This window comes from Tursiops truncatus, chromosome 1 (assembly GCF_011762595.2).
Source record: "Tursiops truncatus isolate mTurTru1 chromosome 1, mTurTru1.mat.Y, whole genome shotgun sequence".
Taxonomy (NCBI): Eukaryota; Metazoa; Chordata; class Mammalia; order Artiodactyla; family Delphinidae; genus Tursiops; species Tursiops truncatus.
In genome coordinates, this window is record NC_047034.1 from 179,716,247 (window position 1) to 179,734,227 (window position 17,981).

Consider the following 17,981-nt stretch of genomic DNA (forward strand, 5'->3'; position numbering starts at 1 on the left):
GCTGGCTCACTGTCTCTGGCCTCAAGTTTCTGATGAGAAATGTGCTGATAATCTTATTGAGGATCCCTTGTACGTGACAGTTTGCTTCTCTCCTTGCTTTCAATTTTTGCTCTTTGTCTTTGTCTTTTGAAAGTTTGATTACAGTGTATCTCAGTGTGGATCTCTTCAGGTCCATTGAGCTTCTTGGATGTTTATATTCATGTCTTTCATCAAATTTGGGAGGTTTTCAGCCATTATTTCTTCAGATACTCTCTCTGCCCCTTTCTCTTGCTTGTCTCCTGAGACTCCCAGGATGTGTATATTGGTCCAGTTGATAGTGTCCCATAGGTCCCTTAAGTTCTTTCTGCTTTTTTTTCAATTTTTTTTCTTTTTCAGACTCAGTAATTACCATTGTTCTATCTTCAAGTTCATTGATTCTTTCTTCTGCATGTTCAAATCTGCCTTTGAATCCCTCCAGTGAATTTCTCATTTTTGGTTATTGTAATTTTCAGCTCCAGAATTTCTTTTTAGGTTTTCTGTCTCTTTATTGATATTTCCATTTTGTTCATACAGAGTTTTCGTGATTTTCTCCACATCTTCCTTTAGTTCTTTAAGACAGTAGTTTTAAGGCCTTTGTCTAGTATATCTACCATTAGGTCGTTTTCAGGGACAGTTTCTGTTGATTTATTTTTTCCTTTGAATGGGCCATACTTTTCTGTTTCTTTGTATGCCTCGTGCTTTTGTTTTTGTTGTTGAACACTGTGTCTGGATTTCTCCCATCCAGCATAATGTTTTGGACATTCATTCATGTGGTTCATTCATTTTTTATTTTAAATTTTAGAATTTACTTATTTATTTATTTTTGGCCGCGTTGGGTCTTCGTTGCTGCGCGCGGGCTTTCTCTAGCTGTGGTGAGCGGGGCCTACTCTTTGTTGCGGTGCATGGGCTTTGCATTGCGGTGGCTTCTCTTGTTGCGGAGCGCGGGCTCCAGGCACATGTGCCTCAGTAGTTGAGGTACGCGGGCTCAGTAGTCGTGGCTCGCGGGCTCTAGAGCGCAGGCTCAGTAGTTGTGGTGCACGGGCTTCATTGCTCCGTGGCGCGTGGGATCTTCCCGGACCAGGGCTCGAACCCGTGTCCCCTGCATTGGCAGGCGGATTCTTAACGACTGCGCCACCAGGGAAGTCCCGGTTCATTCATTTTTATTGCTGAGTTTTCTGTCCTATGAAACTGTTTCTTCATTTTTCGCTTGGTGGGCTTTTCTACTTTGTGAATGGAGCTGCCCAAAACATTCTTGGGCAAGTCTTTTTATGGACGTATATTTTCATTTCTCTTTGGTAAATACTGTGGAGCAGAGTGGCTGGGTCACAGGTAGATGTGCGCTTTCCTTGTAAGCAGTGCCAGCCTGTCCAGGTGGTCGCACCGGCGCTGTCTGAGGGCTTGGCTGCTTGCGTGCTCACCAGCATTGGATTCTGCTTGTCATTTTAGTTTCAGGCATTTTAGGGGTTGTGACTGTGGCTTTGCTTTGCATTTCCTTGGCGACCAGTGATACTGTGTACTTGTTTGTGTGTTTGTTGGCCGTTCCCAATCTGCCTTTGTCAAGTGGTCATTCCATTGTTTTGGGTTGTTTGCCTTTTTTATTGCGTGGATGGGGGTTTCTTTTATATATTTTGGATATAAATTCTTTTTCAGATACATAGATTGTGAATATTTTTTCAGTCTGTGGCTTGCCTTTTCATTTTCTTCACACTGTTTTTTTTTTTTTTAAAGGCATAGTGGGACTTTATTTTGTTCTGTCGAAAACTTTTTATTTTATTTCTGTAAAAACTTACAGACAAGTTGCAGAAATACAAAAAATACTGGTTTAGTCTTGGTTCAGTTTCATTGACTGATTACATTTGCCCCATCTGCTTTAGTTGCACTCGCTTGCTCACGTTTCCTCCCTCCCTCCCCGTGTGTGTGTGTGTATGTGTGTGCGCACACACGTGTGCATGTATGTAGACTCACACACGTATTTTTTCTGAACCACTTGAGAGTAAACTGCAGACATCATGCTCCTGACCCCTAAATGCCTCCGTGCCTCCTCGAGATTGAGGGTGTCCCCTGTGTAAGCACAGTGCAGGGTCAACCTCAGTTCACTTAGCATCAACTCCACGCCCCCATCTCCCATCCACCTTTCGGTTCTGCCCATCCATCCAGCCGTGTCCTTTGCAGTGTTTCTCTCAGTACAGGACCCAGTGCAGGATCACACGGCTCTGTGGTCTCCTTCAGCCTGGATCAGCTCCACAGCCTTTCTTTGTCTTTTTAAGACTTTATTTTTTATGCCATATTCTCCCCCCTTTACAAAATGTCCTAGAGAGCAAGTTCCTTATTTTGGATTTGCTGATGTTCCCTCCTGGTGGAGTCGGGTTGTGCATCCCCGCTGGACACTGTGTGAGGCGTGTCCCCGGGGTCTCATGGCCACAGGTGCAGGTGCATGGTGTCCATCTGAACTGCACTGGCCTTGTTCACTTGGGTCGTCTGGTTGGGTGTTGTGTGATGCCTCCACCGTGGAGTTACTGTTTTCTTCCTTGCAACTAATAAGCAGACCGTGGGGAGGCTCTTTAAGCCACGCAGATACCTGCTCCTTGTCTGAATGTCCCCCTGGGTTGGCATCCATTGCTGCCTCTCTCAGAAGCATGATTTCCAACCCCAGCCTTTCCCCCACATGGCTTTCCACTGTCCAGAACCCTCCCTTCTCCCTCGCGGATGGATTAATTGATTGACTCGGCCATTGAGTCCATATTGGTATGGACTTCTGGATCCCTGTTTTTTTTTTTTTTTTTTGCGGTACGCGGGCCTCTCAGTTGTGGCCTCTCCCGTTGCGGAGCACAGGCTCCGGACGCGCAGGCTCAGCGGCATGGCTCACAGGCCCAGCCGCTCCACGGCATGTGGGATCTTCCCGGACCGGGGCACGAACCCGTGTCCCCTGCACGGGCAGGCGGACTCTCAACCACTGTGCCACCAGGGAAGCCCTGGATCCCTGTTTTTAAAATGACCACCCCTAATTATTTCTGGTGTTCAAATTGTCCCATACTTAGCCAGAGTCCCTTCAGGCCGTGTCCCTGCGACATCCCCGTCATGTTCTGTTTTTTGAGCGTTTTCTGGCAGAAGATGCTTCAGGCTCGTCTTGCCTCTTCCCTGTTCCAGCTCTGGAATCAGCCACTTATGTGGGGAGCTGTGGTTTACCACCTCTTCCTTTTTCTAAAACGCTTTTTATTTTGGGAAAGTTTTAGATTTACAGAAAAACAGTGAAGATAGTGCAGAGAGATCCCATATACCCATTCCCAGTTTCCCCTATTATTAACGTCATTAGGATGGGACATTTGTCACACCTCATGAACCAGTATTGATGCATTGTTACTAACCGAAGTCCGTACTTTAGGTAAGTCGAATTTCCTTGCCTGATGTCCTTTTCTGCTCCAGGACCCCATCCAGGAGGCCACATGACATTTAGTCATGATGTCTCCTCAGGCTCCTCTGGACTGTGACGGTTTCTTAGACTTTCCTTGGTTTTGATGAGCCCTGGCTCTTTTTAAAGGGGAAAGTGTTAGAATCCAGGTCTGGGCGCTGGGATTGTCTTTGTTTCTAAGCCCGCTCAGTGGACAGAGCTTGGACAGTTTACATATGGAGACACACATGCACGTATATGTGCACACACAGGTATGCATGCATACACATACTTAAATAGACGCACACACATGTACACGCATCCGTGTGCATGCACACGGCTTAGGAGTTGAGCTGTTGCTGACCCCATCCACCTGGCGGGGCGCCCCAGGCTTCACCTTCCACGTTTGCACCTCTCCTTCCACAGAGGAGCCTGGCTCCCAGTGCCGTCCTCATGGCAACTCGCTTGCTCAATCCTAGGAGGCACCTAAAGTAACGTCAGAGTAGCTTCACCCAGACAGCTGTCAGGAACAAACCTACCAGGCAGAGTTCAGGGTTCGTTAGCGGCCGAGACCCAGCGGAGCAGCCAGTGTTGTCCTGGGTCCCTTGGCTCGGCCCCTTCTGTGTGTTCACGCTGTTCATCTGAATGCAGTCGGGTCCTTCTGTTTCTCTTTGCTTTCAGTTTTATAGTTATTTCCCCTGCCCGTCCTTATTGAGTTAGTTTTATTTTTTGAATATAAAGAACACAAATACAGTTTTGAAAGTCAAAGTTCTACCAAAAGGTGGTCCGAGAAGAGTCTTCTGGTGGGAGCCAGCTCTGTGGCTCGGGGCCCCTCCTTCCTGGGCTGCTTTGTGCGAATATCACAGATGTGTGGGTGTTGACTCAGCTCCCCTTTCCACACGGGGTCGGGGGGAGCAGACCTGTGCGTGGGCCTTGCGGCTCGTTGCGTCTTCTCGCCGGCGCAGCTCACCCTGGCAGTCCCGCCCGGCAGTCCTGCCTCCCCGCTCCTCCTTCCAGCTGCACTTGCTCCATTGTGCTCTGCAGTTTATTTGCCCAATTACCTATATTTGGATATTCAGATAGTTTCCAGTATTTTGCAGCTGTAAGCGATGCTGAGATGAATGGTCTTGTGCGTGTGCACTTTTGTATTGTAGGAAGGGCACCTTCAGGGAGAGCTCCCAGAAGTGGGTTTGCTGGATTGGAGGTTAAATGTATATATTGTGCTGTTAACTGTTGTCCAGTTTCTCCAGAGGGGTTGCACGCTGTTCTGTTCTCACTGGCAGTGTACTGGGGGACCTGTCTCCCCACTGGCTCACCAATAGTTGCATCGTCAAGCTTTTGAGTTCTGCTAATCTGATGGGCAAGAAATGGTATCACAGTATAGTTGAATTTGCATTTCTCTGATTATAAATGAAGTTGAACATGTTTTCATATGTGTGTGAGTTGTCTATTCATGTCTTTTGCCCATTTTTCTGTAGTGCTCTTGCACCTTGTCATCAAATGTTAAGAGCTCTTTGTATGTTAAGGATATTTCCTCGCTTTATCTGAGACATATATTGCAGATATTTTCTCCCAGTTTTGTCATTTGTCTTTTTATTTCCCTCGTCCCTGATTTTTTTGGGCCATGTGTCTTAGTCTGCTCAGGCTGCTGTAACAAAATGCCATATATTGGGTGGCTTAAACAACAGACATGTATTTCCCACAGTTCTGGAGGCTGGAGGTCCAAGATCAAGGCGCCTGCAGATCTGGTTCCTGGTGAGGCCTCTCTTCCTGGTTTGTGGACACCACCCTCTCGCTGTGTGCTCACGTGACCTTTCAGTGGTGTATGTGTGTGGAGGGAGAGGGGGAGCTCTCTCTTTCTCTTCTTATAAGGGCACTAATCCCACTATGGGGGCCCCACTGTCATGACCTCATCTAAACCTAAGTACCTCCCAAAGGCCCACCTCCAGATGCCATCACTTTGGAATTAGGGCTTCAATGTATGAATTTTAGGGAATGTTTGTTTTGGACAAACATTCAGTCCATAACGTCATGTAAACTTCAAAATTTTTTGATGCAGTCAAATGTATCCGTCTTTTCTTTCGTTGTATCTGGATTTTGAGTCGTAGTTAAAAAGCCTTTCCCTACTCCTATAGAAGAATGTATTCGTGTTTTCTCCTAGTACGTGTATAGTTTCAGTTTTTATGTTTAGATCTCGTTTGTGGTGTGAGGAATGGGTCTAATTTTATCTTTCTCCAGGGGCCATCCAGTTGTCCCGATACTCCTTATTAAAAAGTCCTTCTGTGCTGCAGTGAGTTAAGATGCCTCCTAGTCATACGCTAGATCTCCGTTTACACTTGCATCTGCTTCTAGATCTTTATTCTGCCCGTGGCTGCTCTGTTTCTGTGCTGGGGCCACAGGGTCCCGGCCGAGGCTGCTGGGCCTCTTGGTGGCGGGTGCGGCCTGCAGCCCCTCCCCTTCCTGGCTCTCCCCACGTTGGCTTTTCCCGAGGAACTTCAGCATCAACAGGTCTAGCTCCATGAAGAGAGCTCGCTGGCATTTTTATTGGGATTGCATTAAATTTATTAATTTGTGATGTCATAACCAGGAAGAAGGGAAGTCTTTCTGTTGGTCCACTTCTGTTTTTGTGTCTTTTGGGAGTGATTTTAAATACAGGTTTACAATGTAGATTTTAAACAGTTGAACAGTTCTTACTAAGTTTATTCACAGATATTTAATTTTTGTGCTGCTCTTGTAAGTGGGATTTTCTCTTTCATGTGTTCTGGACCTTCTTTTTTTGTGGACAGTCATTAAACAGTTTTGTTTTTTTTTTTACCAGCACTTTATATAGCTTTTGTCATGTACCTCACTGTTTTTTAAATTACACTTTATTTTGACGTCGTTACAGATTCACATGCTGTTGTAAGAAATAAGCAGAGAGATCCCATGTCCTCTTTACCACTTGTCCCCAATGGTAATGCTGTTTCTTGGTTTCAAGTCCAGCTGGTTGACTTTTTCTTTTAGATCTTGCATCCTCCGCACGGCCTCAGCCTGGCTGGCACGGAGGCTGTTCCTCTCCGTCCCTCTCCCCTGCGTTCCCTTGCCTGCCCTGCGTGTTTCTCTGTTGCCGGCTTCTCTCCCGCTGTGCTCAGGATTTCATGGTGCCCTGGGGGTTGGGGTAGGGGTGGCAGCGGCAGCAGACAGCTTCAGGCTTACTTCTTCCCCGGGTGGTGACTCCGAATGCAAGCGAGCCGCCTTCTCCTGAGACCCCACTAGGAACCCCACATAGAAAGGCTAGGGCTGGCCTCAGTGCATCCCTTCCCTGTAGTAGTCGTTATTCCAGGCCGTGGAGTTCCCTGTTGACTGCACTGGGGTCACGGCCCTGTGGAGCAGAGGTGCCCGCAGGAAGGGATGCCAGGCCACCAAGCCTGAGCCCCAAGGTCAAGGGCTCTGTAGGACCCAGTGGGAGATGCGAGGAGGGAAGCGGACCCCGGCAAGGGGCCAGTTCTCCAGAGGAAGCAGATACAAAGTCCCTGGAGTGCCCATGCTCTGGCTGCTGGGCTGCAGACTCCGAAGGACCAGAGGCTGCATGCCTGTCCACCTCACCAGCCACGGCCCCAAACTCAGGACGGATTCCCTATTGCTTCTCTCAGCTCTTGTTGAGTTGGTATCTTTTTTGCAAAGAGGACCCGAGTGTTATGAGCCCTTTAGCCAGTATGAAGAGTAATTCTAGTTTACAGCTTTCTTAAAACCATACCCCTGTTGTTTTTCATCGCTCATGTGTATGTTTAAAAATAATTACTGTACTCTGTAGAATGAAATGAAAATATTGCCTGCCAAGTGATTACTGTGCTTTTAAATGACTCTGCGTACGCGGTGTCGTATACGGGCAGCTTAGACGACTTTATATGTCGTTAGGTCTCCTTTTCCACCCTGCATGTGTATGAAGGAAATCAGTCTGCAGCAGCTGCCGCGTTCTCTGTACGTCTGAGTTGGAAAAGCTTTTGGCGTATAATCGATCCACTTCTGGAAGGAATGACTTCGGGCTGATGGTATGTGAGCCTTTGCTTTGCCCGGTGGTCCTGGGTGCCTCGTGCTCCTTGGCGGGAAGGAGGGGGGAGATTCTGGCTCTGGACGCCTGTTTCTCTCCTGACTCTTCCCCTTGGGCGTGTTTCAGGCTCTCGGGCCTTGCGAGGTTCACCTCAGTGGCCAGGCAGCCAGTGTCCTCTCAGGAGGATGCGGGAAACAAGTCATCTTACCCTTGTGCGTTGCCTGTGGCCCAGCTCTGAGACCTCAGAGCCGCCGGCTGCCAATGTGGACCGGCCCCGGCTCGTAGGCGGGTGCACGCTCCTTGGTCTGTGCCGCTGGGGTGGGCCTTGGCCCTCCCTCCGTGGTCAGCATTCGCGGACGGTGCAGAGGGTCACATGGACACCCCAGAACAGACCTGTGCCTGGCCCAGGCCGGGCCGCCTTCTGCCCGTTCCTCCGTCTGTCCCGTGCTTCCTAAATCTCTCTCTGTGACTCGCGGTCACCACAGCCTCTGTGATGGGCGTGCTGTCGGGGACATTTGGACACGTTCTGCAACAGTTTGCTTTCCTCATTTGTGCTCACCAGGGGCCCCAGCGTGGCTGCCCCCATCCAGGGTCTGGCCCTCGGGCCCAGCTCTGTCTCGGGAGGTGGCCTCAGGGCCAGGGGACCCCCCCACCCCATGGGTTCCCTGTCACCTCTGCAGTGTGTTTCTGGGCGTCGGGCTGCGGTGACCAGAGTTAGCATGGAGGGGGCTCAGTGGGTGACAGGGGGCCCCGGCAGGAGGAATTAGGTCTTACTGAAGATCTAAAGGAAAATCAACCTCGTGAAATAACCTGAAGTTTTACCTGCCTCGAAGGGATTTCTGAGTTGGTCTGAGGACAGAGGCGGAGGGGATTCCTCCTGGGGCGGCCTGAACAAATTGTCGCAAACTACTTGGCTTCAAACAAGAGGCATTTATTCCCTCCCAGTCAGTTCTGGATCCAGAAGCTGCTGGGCCAAAGTCGAGGCGTCGGGAGGGCCTTGCTCCTCTGGAGGCTCGGGGAGGATCCTTCCTGCCTCCTCTAGGTTTTGTTCCTGGGCTGTTAAAACGAAGTGTGGGAAGTGGGTGTTTGTGTGACTGACAGCTGCCTTACACAGAAGAGTGCCGTGCAGACTGAGGACGAGAAAATCAAAAGGTGTGTGAAACCAGAAGCTGGGGATCAGTCACCGCATTGGAAAGGTTAAGCCGGAAGGGGTTGCACAAATAGCATGAAAATGGGGGACGCTTTTTATTTTCATTTGGATCCTGTAATAAACTTACGAATTTTTTGGGAGCCGGCTGTTTGCAAACGTAGTCTAGGTAGTATTGAATCCTTAGAGTTTTTTTAGTGGCCAGTTTTGCTGATACATTTATTATTTATTAATTTATTTATTTATTTTTGCGGTACGCGGGCCTCTCACTGTTGTGGCCTCTCCCGTTGCGGAGCGCAGGCTCCGGACGTGCAGACTCAGCGGCCATGGCTCACGGGCCCAGCCGCTCCGCGGCATGTGGGATCTTCCCGGACTGGGGCACGAACCCGTGTCCCCTGCATTGGCAGGCGGACTCCCAACCACTGCGCCACCAGGGAAGCCCTATAATTTATTTTTAAAAAACAATAGACTTACATCAACTTTTCCCTGATACACTGTAGTTGTTCAGTACCGTTTTATCCGTCAATGGCTAACGAGATGGGAAGGGCAGACCGCCGTCTTTGTCTTTGACAGACATTGAAAGTTATGGCACAGAATCAGACGCTTAGGATTCTTAACTCGGCCGATTCTTTGCTTGTACTTCCAGAATGTGGGTTATTTTTTTTTCTCATTGAGTTGACAGGGACCCAAATCCTTGCTCGTGTGGTGGTATGAAGTATCCTACCCATGGTCTGAAGTTTGGCTCCAGTAAAGGGTCAGAATAAGCTGAAGTGGGTGGTGTGAGGTCCAGTTGCGAGGGGGCCTCAGGAAAGAGAGATTAATTCACAACCAGACACTGACTCTGGATGTTCCCCCACATGGATATAAAGGATATAACGGGATGGGATATCATCTGGAACAGTCCGGGAAGACTGACTTGGATGAAATGCATGCTTCCTGTTCTGTACTGGGGTCCCCTCGTGCACACCCTCTGCTGTGGTTTGAGCCAGTTGGCCATCAGCCGCCTGTGCTGGATTCCAGCCAGGGTCCTTTTGTGTGTGTGTGTGACGGTCTGCCCTTTACCTGAGTGCAGTCAAGTCCTGGCTGTGACAGTGGCACACAGCTCACCCGTGTCCAGCCACATGAGCAGGGTCTGTGGGGAGCCCCGGGCACACCGCTGGAGCCTTCCCTGCTTGCGTGGCCCCAGACACAGCTCGGGTCAGAGGGTCCCCGTTGGCGTCGCCTTTCCTTTGGGACCATGCTCTGCACCATCACAGGCAGGCTTGGGCTTCCATTCCTTCCGAGAGTCCGAGGCCCCCTCCTTGCAGGCTGTCAGCCTCCCTGTGACCACGGCCTGAGTTTGGGGGCGGCAGGGTTAGTGCGTGCAGCCGGTGGTCAAGAGGGACGGAGGGCCCTCGGCTCCCTCGGCTGCCCGGCGACACTGAGGAACCACGCGGGCCTTTGCGCTCGTCCTCCCAGGAAGGGAGATGCTGTGGCCACGTTGCATTTCACACCTGCCGCCTTTGGGTGGCTTCTCCGCAGCATTACCACCGAGGCTGGGAATTGTGGGGCAGAGGCGGGCGTGGCCGCTGCCCCGAGTCCCGGCTGTCAGTCTGACTGCGGTTAGTGCCGCTGGGCTCTTGGGGTGGAAAGCGCTGTTCCTGGGCTCCAGTCTCACCTGGTGTCGCCAAGCGCCCCATGTCCTCTGGCTGTGAAATGGCCTTCCTGGGGGAGCCGATGTGCCAGGGAACCTGCAGAATCTGCCATTCAGGGCCTGGGGCAGAGCCGTTGTCTCTGAAACTGCCATAATGGGGTGGACCACAAGTCTTGTTGCCCAGCCGAGCAGGAATTTCAGGACCCGACCACGGCCCGCTCTGAGTTCTGCTTTATTCTTGCTGCTTTTTTTGGACCATTTTTAAAGCCTTTATTGAATTTTGCTACAATATTGCTTCTGTTTTATGTGTTGCTTTTTTGGCCATGAGCCATGTGGGATCTTAGCTCCCCGACCAGGGATCGAACCTGCATCCCTGCATTGGAAGGTGAAGTCTTAACCACATGACCGCCACGGAAGTCCCTCTTGCTGCTTTTTGAATAAGCGGATGAAAGTGGTTTCTTTAAAACGCTACTGAATCAAGCCCTGAAGCCGTATTTGTGAAAATGGCTTTGTTTGAACGTGGAGGCTAATTCTGGGGTGTCCTGGGGTCCTCTTCCCTTGCATCTGGCCAATGATAGAGACAGTGAAAGAAGGAACAGCATGTAACATTCTGCCTGACTGATTTCCTAATTACACGTAAGTTACATAGAACATACCATTAGGAGCTGAAACTTTGGGGGAGAAACTGTGTGCTAATAACCCTAAATTGAATATCCACGTGTATTCTTTTTTTTTAATTAATTTTTATTGGAGTATAGTTGCTTTACAATGTTGAGTTAGTTTCTGCTGTACAGCAAAGTGAATCAGCTATACGTATACATATATCCCTTCTTTTTTGGATTTCCTTCCCATTCACCACAGAGCATTGAGTAGAGTTCCCTGTGCTATACAGTAGGTTCTCATTAGTTATCTATTTTATTTTTTTATTATCATTTTTTTCATTTTATTTATTTATTTAGTTTTGGCTGCATTGGGTCTTCATTGCTGTGCGCGGGCTTTCTCTAGTTGCGGCAAGCGGGGGCTACCCTTCATTGCGGAGCATGGGCTCTAGGCTCGCAGGCTTCAGTAGTTGTGGCACGTGGGCTCAGTAGTTGTGGCCCACGGGCTCTAGAGTGCAGGCTCAGTAGTTGTGGCACACGGGCTTAGTTGCTCCACGGCATCTGAGATCTTCCCGGACCAGGGCTCGAACCCGTGTCCCCTGCTTTGGCAGGCGGATTCTTAACCACTGCACCACCAGGGAAGTCCCTTAGTTATCTATTTTATACATAGTAGTGTGTATATGTCAATCCCAGTCTCCCAATATCCACGTGTTTTCTTCATCATTTTACAAAGTGTCTCATCACTAACACAGAGTGCCATTCCTGGTGTTTTATTCATGGATTTGGGTAGATGTTGGCAAGGCACAGAGTGTCTGAAAACCTGCAGGAAGATCCTACAGGAAGAGGAGGCGTCATAAAGATGGAGTTGGTCTTCAAGAGGGTCCTGGTTGGTGGGGGGGGTCCCAGAACCGGAGGCTGGCTTCTCTGCTCTCTTTGAGCCACTGATGTGATGTCGTGTCCTCCTCCTGTGGTGGTTCTTTCTTTTGTGATGACCGCCTGCCTTGCTCTCTAGTGAAATTTTACCGGGAAAGCACTGTTGATTTCCCCCACCCAAGTGGGCTTGGTAATGACTCGTGACCAATGTGCTTTGTTTCCATTCCAGGCAGCTGCGGTCACCTCCTTGTCGAACCTGGCGTGTATGCACATGGTGCGGTGGGCTGTCTGGAGCCCCGTGCTGGAAGCCAGCTCCGGGCGGGTGACGCTACCTCTACAGGGTGGGATCCAGCCCAACCCCTCGCACTGTCTGGTCTATAAGGTACCCCCAGCCAGCATGAGCTCCGAAGAGGTAAATTGTTAGAGGCTCCGTAAGTATGATTATTTTCTACGAGCTTCTAGCAAGTTCCTGCATTTTCAAAATCAGAAGCTGACAAATACGTTTGCTGATGTTTCATGAGCTCTGTTTTTTCATGTCAAGGCTGTGCCCTTAAAAAATAAGTGTGGTTTCTGAGTCATAGTCGGCTGTGAACTCACTGAGGCCGGTTTTATCTGGGGTCCCATAATGTCCCCGGTCATGTATCAGTCTCTCAAGGTGGCCTGCGGGGCCTGTGACCCTTATTTGTATACATGGTGCCATGAGATCCACTTCTGTGCTTTTTAAAAAGCCCTCTTTTTTTTTTTTAATTTATTTTTTTATTGAAGTATAGTTGAATTACAATGTTGTGTTAATTACCGCTGTACAGCAAAGTGGCCCAGTTAACATATATATATATATGTACATTTTTTCATATTCTTTTCCATTATGGTTTATCACAGGGTATTGAATATAGTTCCCTGTGCTATACAGTAGGACCTTGTTGTTTATCCATTCTAAATACACCAGTTTGCAGCTGCTAATCCCAGACTCGCCCCCCCAACCCCCTCCCCCTTGGCAACCACCAGTCTATTCTCTGTGTCCCTGATTCTGTTTCTGTTTCATAGACAGGTTCATTTGCGTCATATTTAGGATTCCACATACAAGTGATATCGTACGGTATTTGTCTTTCTCTTTCTGACTTACTTCGCTTAGTGTGATCATCTCTAGGTCCATCCATGTTGCTGTAAAAGGCATTATTTTGTTCTTTTCTATGGCTGAGTAGTATTCCATTGTATATATGTACCACATCTTCTTTATCCATTCATCTGTCCACGGACAGTTTGCTTCCCTGTCTTGGCTATTGTGAATAGTGCTGCTGTGAACATTGGGATGGATGTATCTTTTTGAATTAGAGTTTTCTCCAGATATATGCCCAGGAGTGGGATTGCTGGATCATGCGGTAATTTTATTTTTAGTTTTCTGAGGAACCTCTCTACTGTTTTCCACAGTGGCTGCACCAACTTACATTCCCACCAACAGTGTAGGAGGGTTCCCTTAATAAAAAGGCCCTCTTGAAACGTTTGTTGCTCTGGGGGCTGTGTCTCGTGTGCACAAGGCTGGGATGGGAGCCGGGCGGTGGGCACTGCCCTGGCTGGTCTTTGGGGCTTGTCACTCACACCCACTGGACCTCAACTCTCTCCAGGTGTGTCTGGAGGGGAGGGACCACAGCAGGACTTAAAAAAAAATCCATTTTGAAATGAAGCTTTCTCTGATCCCCAGTATAGAAAGCAAATAAAAGTGGGGTAGGGCCAGTGGAAGCGTGTGTGTGTGTGTCTTATCCCCTAGCCTCCACTGGCCTGTTGGCGGCCTTGCGGGGTGGGGAGCAGAGACCTGGGGGCCACAGACACCGTGTGACACCACTGCTCTGGCTGATGTCCCAAGTCCTTCCTGACACTACTAATGGGTTGCGACAGCGTTTTTGCCTGGGTGTGTTGTTTGATTCTTCTGCTGACATTCCTGAAATATACCCGTCCTGTCTCAGCAGCACAAACAGGAGTCTTTTAGGCCTCAATTGTCTAATTTTTCTTCGGTAAAGGACCAGACCTGTTATATCAGTATGTCATCCGTGTGCTGAGTCTAGTGACAAACATTATCTTCCGTGTTATTATTTCTGGTTTGGATTATGCTTTGGGAACCTGAATAAGGGAGCAGCTGATGGTGCAGCTTTTCTTATTATGAGCAATGTCCCTGGTTATGGGGTCCCATTTTGCTGCACTCCCACATGGTCTGGTTTGAGCCCTTATTATAAAATTGCCGTTAGAAATCCTGAAGCCATTGCCGTTTCCTCATTCTCATTCTCTCTCTCTGTGTACGTATGTATGTGAATAAATCCTTATTCTGTTTAATTTTAGCCTTCTCATGCCACTACAGTTCCTTCGCTTTTTAAGTGTGTAAACTATATTGGAGCATAAGTGTTGTGAAGGTTTGCCTGTCTTAAGGACACAAGTATATTAAATACCATCATTTTTCATGAGGAATATCACTTCTAATCAGGGTTTCTCACCCTCAGTACTATTAGCGTTTGGGGCCAGGCAATTCTTTGCTGTGGGTCTGTCCCGGGCACTGGAAGGTGTCAAGCAGCATCCCTGGCCTCTTCCCACTAGATGCCAGTAGCATCCCCCCAGTTATGACAGCCTGACTGTCTGCAGACATAGCTGAATGTGTTCTTCTGGGGGCAAAATCGCCCCCAGTTGAGGACCACTACTCTAAACAGATATAATTAGCTAAAATAATAAACTACCACTGGTCACAGACTTGATCCACTCTCCTGCTCTCTAAAAGTGCTGCTCTGCTTCTTCCTGTATTTCTCATCTCATGTAGCAGAGTGCCAGCATCTGCCCAGTCAGAGGGGTGAAGCCTAGGTAAGCCTGGTCTCTGCCTGTGCGCCCATCAGCTCTTTATCTTACTTGTTCATTCAGTGACTTTTTATTGAACACCTGTATCTGCTCCGGGAAAAATACTTCTAATCCCATGGAGCTTACAGTTGAGTAGGAGTGGCAGATGTTAAAGAAAAAAAATTCATGCTGTACACATCCTATAATTTTTTACTAAGTAAATTTTGCGGTTTATGTTATTATGATTATTTACTGTGAAGGTAAGTAGTGTATTATGATTATGTTTTCCTTCTTAAACAACTCCTGTGTTCTTTCCTTGAGCAAATAATTGTCTTTAAGAAAATTAATGTCTCCAGAGGCAGCCGCTTTCAACTCTTAGCTGTGACATATGGTATTTACTATGTTTTCTAAGTATTATGCTTCTACTGTTATTTCTTAGTATATCAATTTTAGAAATTGCATATTGTCTTACAGTAATGATAGATGGGACCTTTAGCTCTTTTATACACTCCTGCACTTAAAGAACAACCCCACTCTGTCCCCCCACTACTTGGCCTTGCATTCAGGCACTGTTGCCAGAGGTGTGCAGCACAGTGGGGTCTGGCCAGAGGATTGGAAGGGGAGCCCCAGGAAACTGGAAAGAACTAGGGGGATCTGGAGAGGGAGGAGCTTGGAAAGTACCCCATAAAGTTGTTTAAGAAATGCTGAGCTAACCCCCAGCTTCACGTGCCTGAATCTGACCCCAAACAGCATATCGCAGACTTTGAGAACTGGACTGTGGGTGGGGTTGCCCACTGGGTGGACCACATGCAGGAGAGGCCTGAGTATCACTGCACAGGCTTTGAAAATGGAACTGGTGTTGAAACCACCACCCGCAGGAGGCTGGTTGGAAACTGGGGCTTGAACCCAGCTGGGTGGATTTCTGACTAAACAAAAATACCAGTGTTCTCCATAGGATTTAAACGAGACTCAGAATCTTATAATGTGGCATTCAGAATGTCCATGGTACAAGCTAAGCTTAACTGACAAAGAACCAGGAAAATCTCCACTCGTAAGGGAGAGACATTCAACAGACAGCAATACCGAGGTGACGCAAATGTTGGAATTATCAGACAGAGCCTTTAAAGCAGGCATTATCAAAATGCTCCAGTAAATCGGAGCGAACACTTTTGAAACAAAGGGAAAGATAGAAAGTCTCAGCAAAGAGATGGAAGATAAAGAAGAAGCAAATGGAAATTTTAGAACTGAAAAATAAAATTGCCAAAGTAAAGTATTCGCTAGGTGGACTCAATAGCAGAATGGAGATGACAGAAGAAACAGTCAGTGAACTTGAAGGTAAATCAATAGAATTTATCCAGTCTGAACCACAGAGAGAAAAGTGATTGGAAGACAGTGGACAAAGCCTCAGGGACGTGTGGGGCAGGACCACAAAGGCTAACACCTGTGTCGTCAGAGTCCCAGTAGAAGAGAAAGGGTTCTGTGCAGAAAAAACATTTGAAGACACAGTGGCTGAAAACTCCTCTAATTTGGCAAAAGACTTAAACCTACAGATTGAAGAGGTTCAGTGAACCCAGAGATAATTGCAAAGAAATCCACAACCAGACACATCATAATCAAACTGCTAAAAAATAGAGACAAAGTCTTGAAAACAGCCATAGAAAAATGATGCATTACTTACACACAGACACTAATTTGAATATCTGTGGGTTCCTTAGCAGAAATCATGGGGGCCAGAAGGAGATGGAGCAACATTTTAAAAGCAGTAGCAGAAGGACCCTGGAACTCAGAATTCTATTCCAGCAAAGGTCCTGCAGGAACGAAGGTGAGCTAAAGACATTCTCAGATGAACTAAAACGAAGAGAATTCATTGGCAGGAGACAAGCTCTAAGAGAATTACTAAAGGAATTTCTTCAGACAGAAGAGAAATGATACCAGATGAAAACTTGGTACATCAGGAATGAAGGAAGAGCATCAAAAATGATAACTATAATATAGTATTCTCCTCCTTTTGAGTTCTTTAAAATATGTTTGATGGTTGAAGCAAAAAGTATAGCAGTGTCTGATAGGATTCTTAAGGTACGTAGGTATAATAGGTAAGACAGCTATAATACAAAGGGGGCAGCTAAAGAGACCTGTAGGGTGATAAGCTTTCTACATTCCACTTGCGGTAATAAAATATAGATTTTGAGTAGATTGTGAAAAGTTACATATTTACATTGTAAACCCTAGAGCAGTCACTAAAAATAGGATACAAAGAGACAGTGAGAAACCCAATAGATAGATAAAATGGAATAATTCAAAATAAGGCAAGAAAGGGGAAACAGGAATGAAAAACAGAGGGAACAAATCATAGTAAAATGATAGTTCTGAATCCAGACACACCAATAATTACATGACATATAAATAGTCTGAACACACCAACTTCAAGACAGAAGTTGTCAGGTGGCATAAAAACTCAAGGTCCAACTGTATGCTGTTTACCAGGAGCTCAGTTCAAATACAACGATGTAGTAGGTCAAAAGTAAGAGGATGGGAAACCATTCTGTGCAAACACTATTCAAAGGATAACTAGAGTAGCTCAATTAATACCAGACAAAGTAGACTTTGGAGCAAAAGAAATTGCTAGAAATTAAGAGGGATATTACATATGATAAAAGAGTCAATTCACCAAGAAGACATACAATACTAAAAGTGTACACATCTAACATAGAGCTTCAAAATGCAAAAAACTAATAGCGCAGAAATGGGCAAATGAACAGTTGTAGTTGGATATTTCAACACTCCTCTTGGAGTAAACTGTAAACATGTAGGTAGAAAATCACCAACATATGGAACTGAACAATATCATTAAGCATCTGGATCTAAATGACCTTTATGGAACGCTCCACCCAGCAACAGCAGGATGCACATTCTTTTCAAGTGCACATGGAACATTCACCAAGATAGACCATATCCTGCATCATAAAACAAGCTTTAATTTTAAAAGAACTGAAATTACACAAGGTATATTCTGTGATCATAATGGAATTAAACTAGAAACCAATAACAAAGATAACATAAAAAATTAGAAACACTTGGAAATTCATACACTTCTAAATAATCCATAAGTCAGAGAGGAAGCCTCAAGAAAATATAGAAGATATTTTGAACTGAACAAAAATGAAAATACAACATATCAGATTTCGTAGGGTGCAGCTAAAGTGTGCTTACATGGAAATTTATAGCGTTAAGTGCTTATATAACAACAGAGAAAAGTCTCAAATCAATAATCTAATCTTCCACTTTTAGAAACTAGAAAAAGAAGAAGAAAATAAACCTAAAGCAAGGCAGAAGAAAGTCAATAACAAAGATAAGAGCAGAAACTAATAAAACTGAAAACAGAAAAACAGTAGAGGAAAAACTAGAGAAAGCCAGTGAATAAAAAACTGATTCTTTAAAAAGCTCAATAAAATTGACAAACCTTTAACAAGACTGAAAGA

General features: G+C 46.7%; 1 protein-coding gene across 28 annotated transcripts in view; it reads left to right on the top strand.

The window, feature by feature from the left end:
• Window positions 1-17,981, top strand: part of NPHP4 (nephrocystin 4) — a 148,661-nt gene that overhangs the window by 52,875 nt on the left and 77,805 nt on the right. For 27 of the 28 annotated variants that reach the window (XR_004523247.2, XR_004523242.2, XR_004523243.2 and 24 more), the window contains one exon: window positions 11,918-12,100. The exons of the other annotated variant lie outside the window; for it this stretch is intronic. Coding sequence is in view for 24 of the 27 variants with exons in the window: in XM_073796961.1 (XP_073653062.1) it covers window positions 11,918-12,100 (183 nt within the window). In the remaining 3 variants the exon portion in view is untranslated. The remainder of the gene's footprint in view (window positions 1-11,917; window positions 12,101-17,981) is intronic. 28 annotated transcript variants of the gene reach the window in all.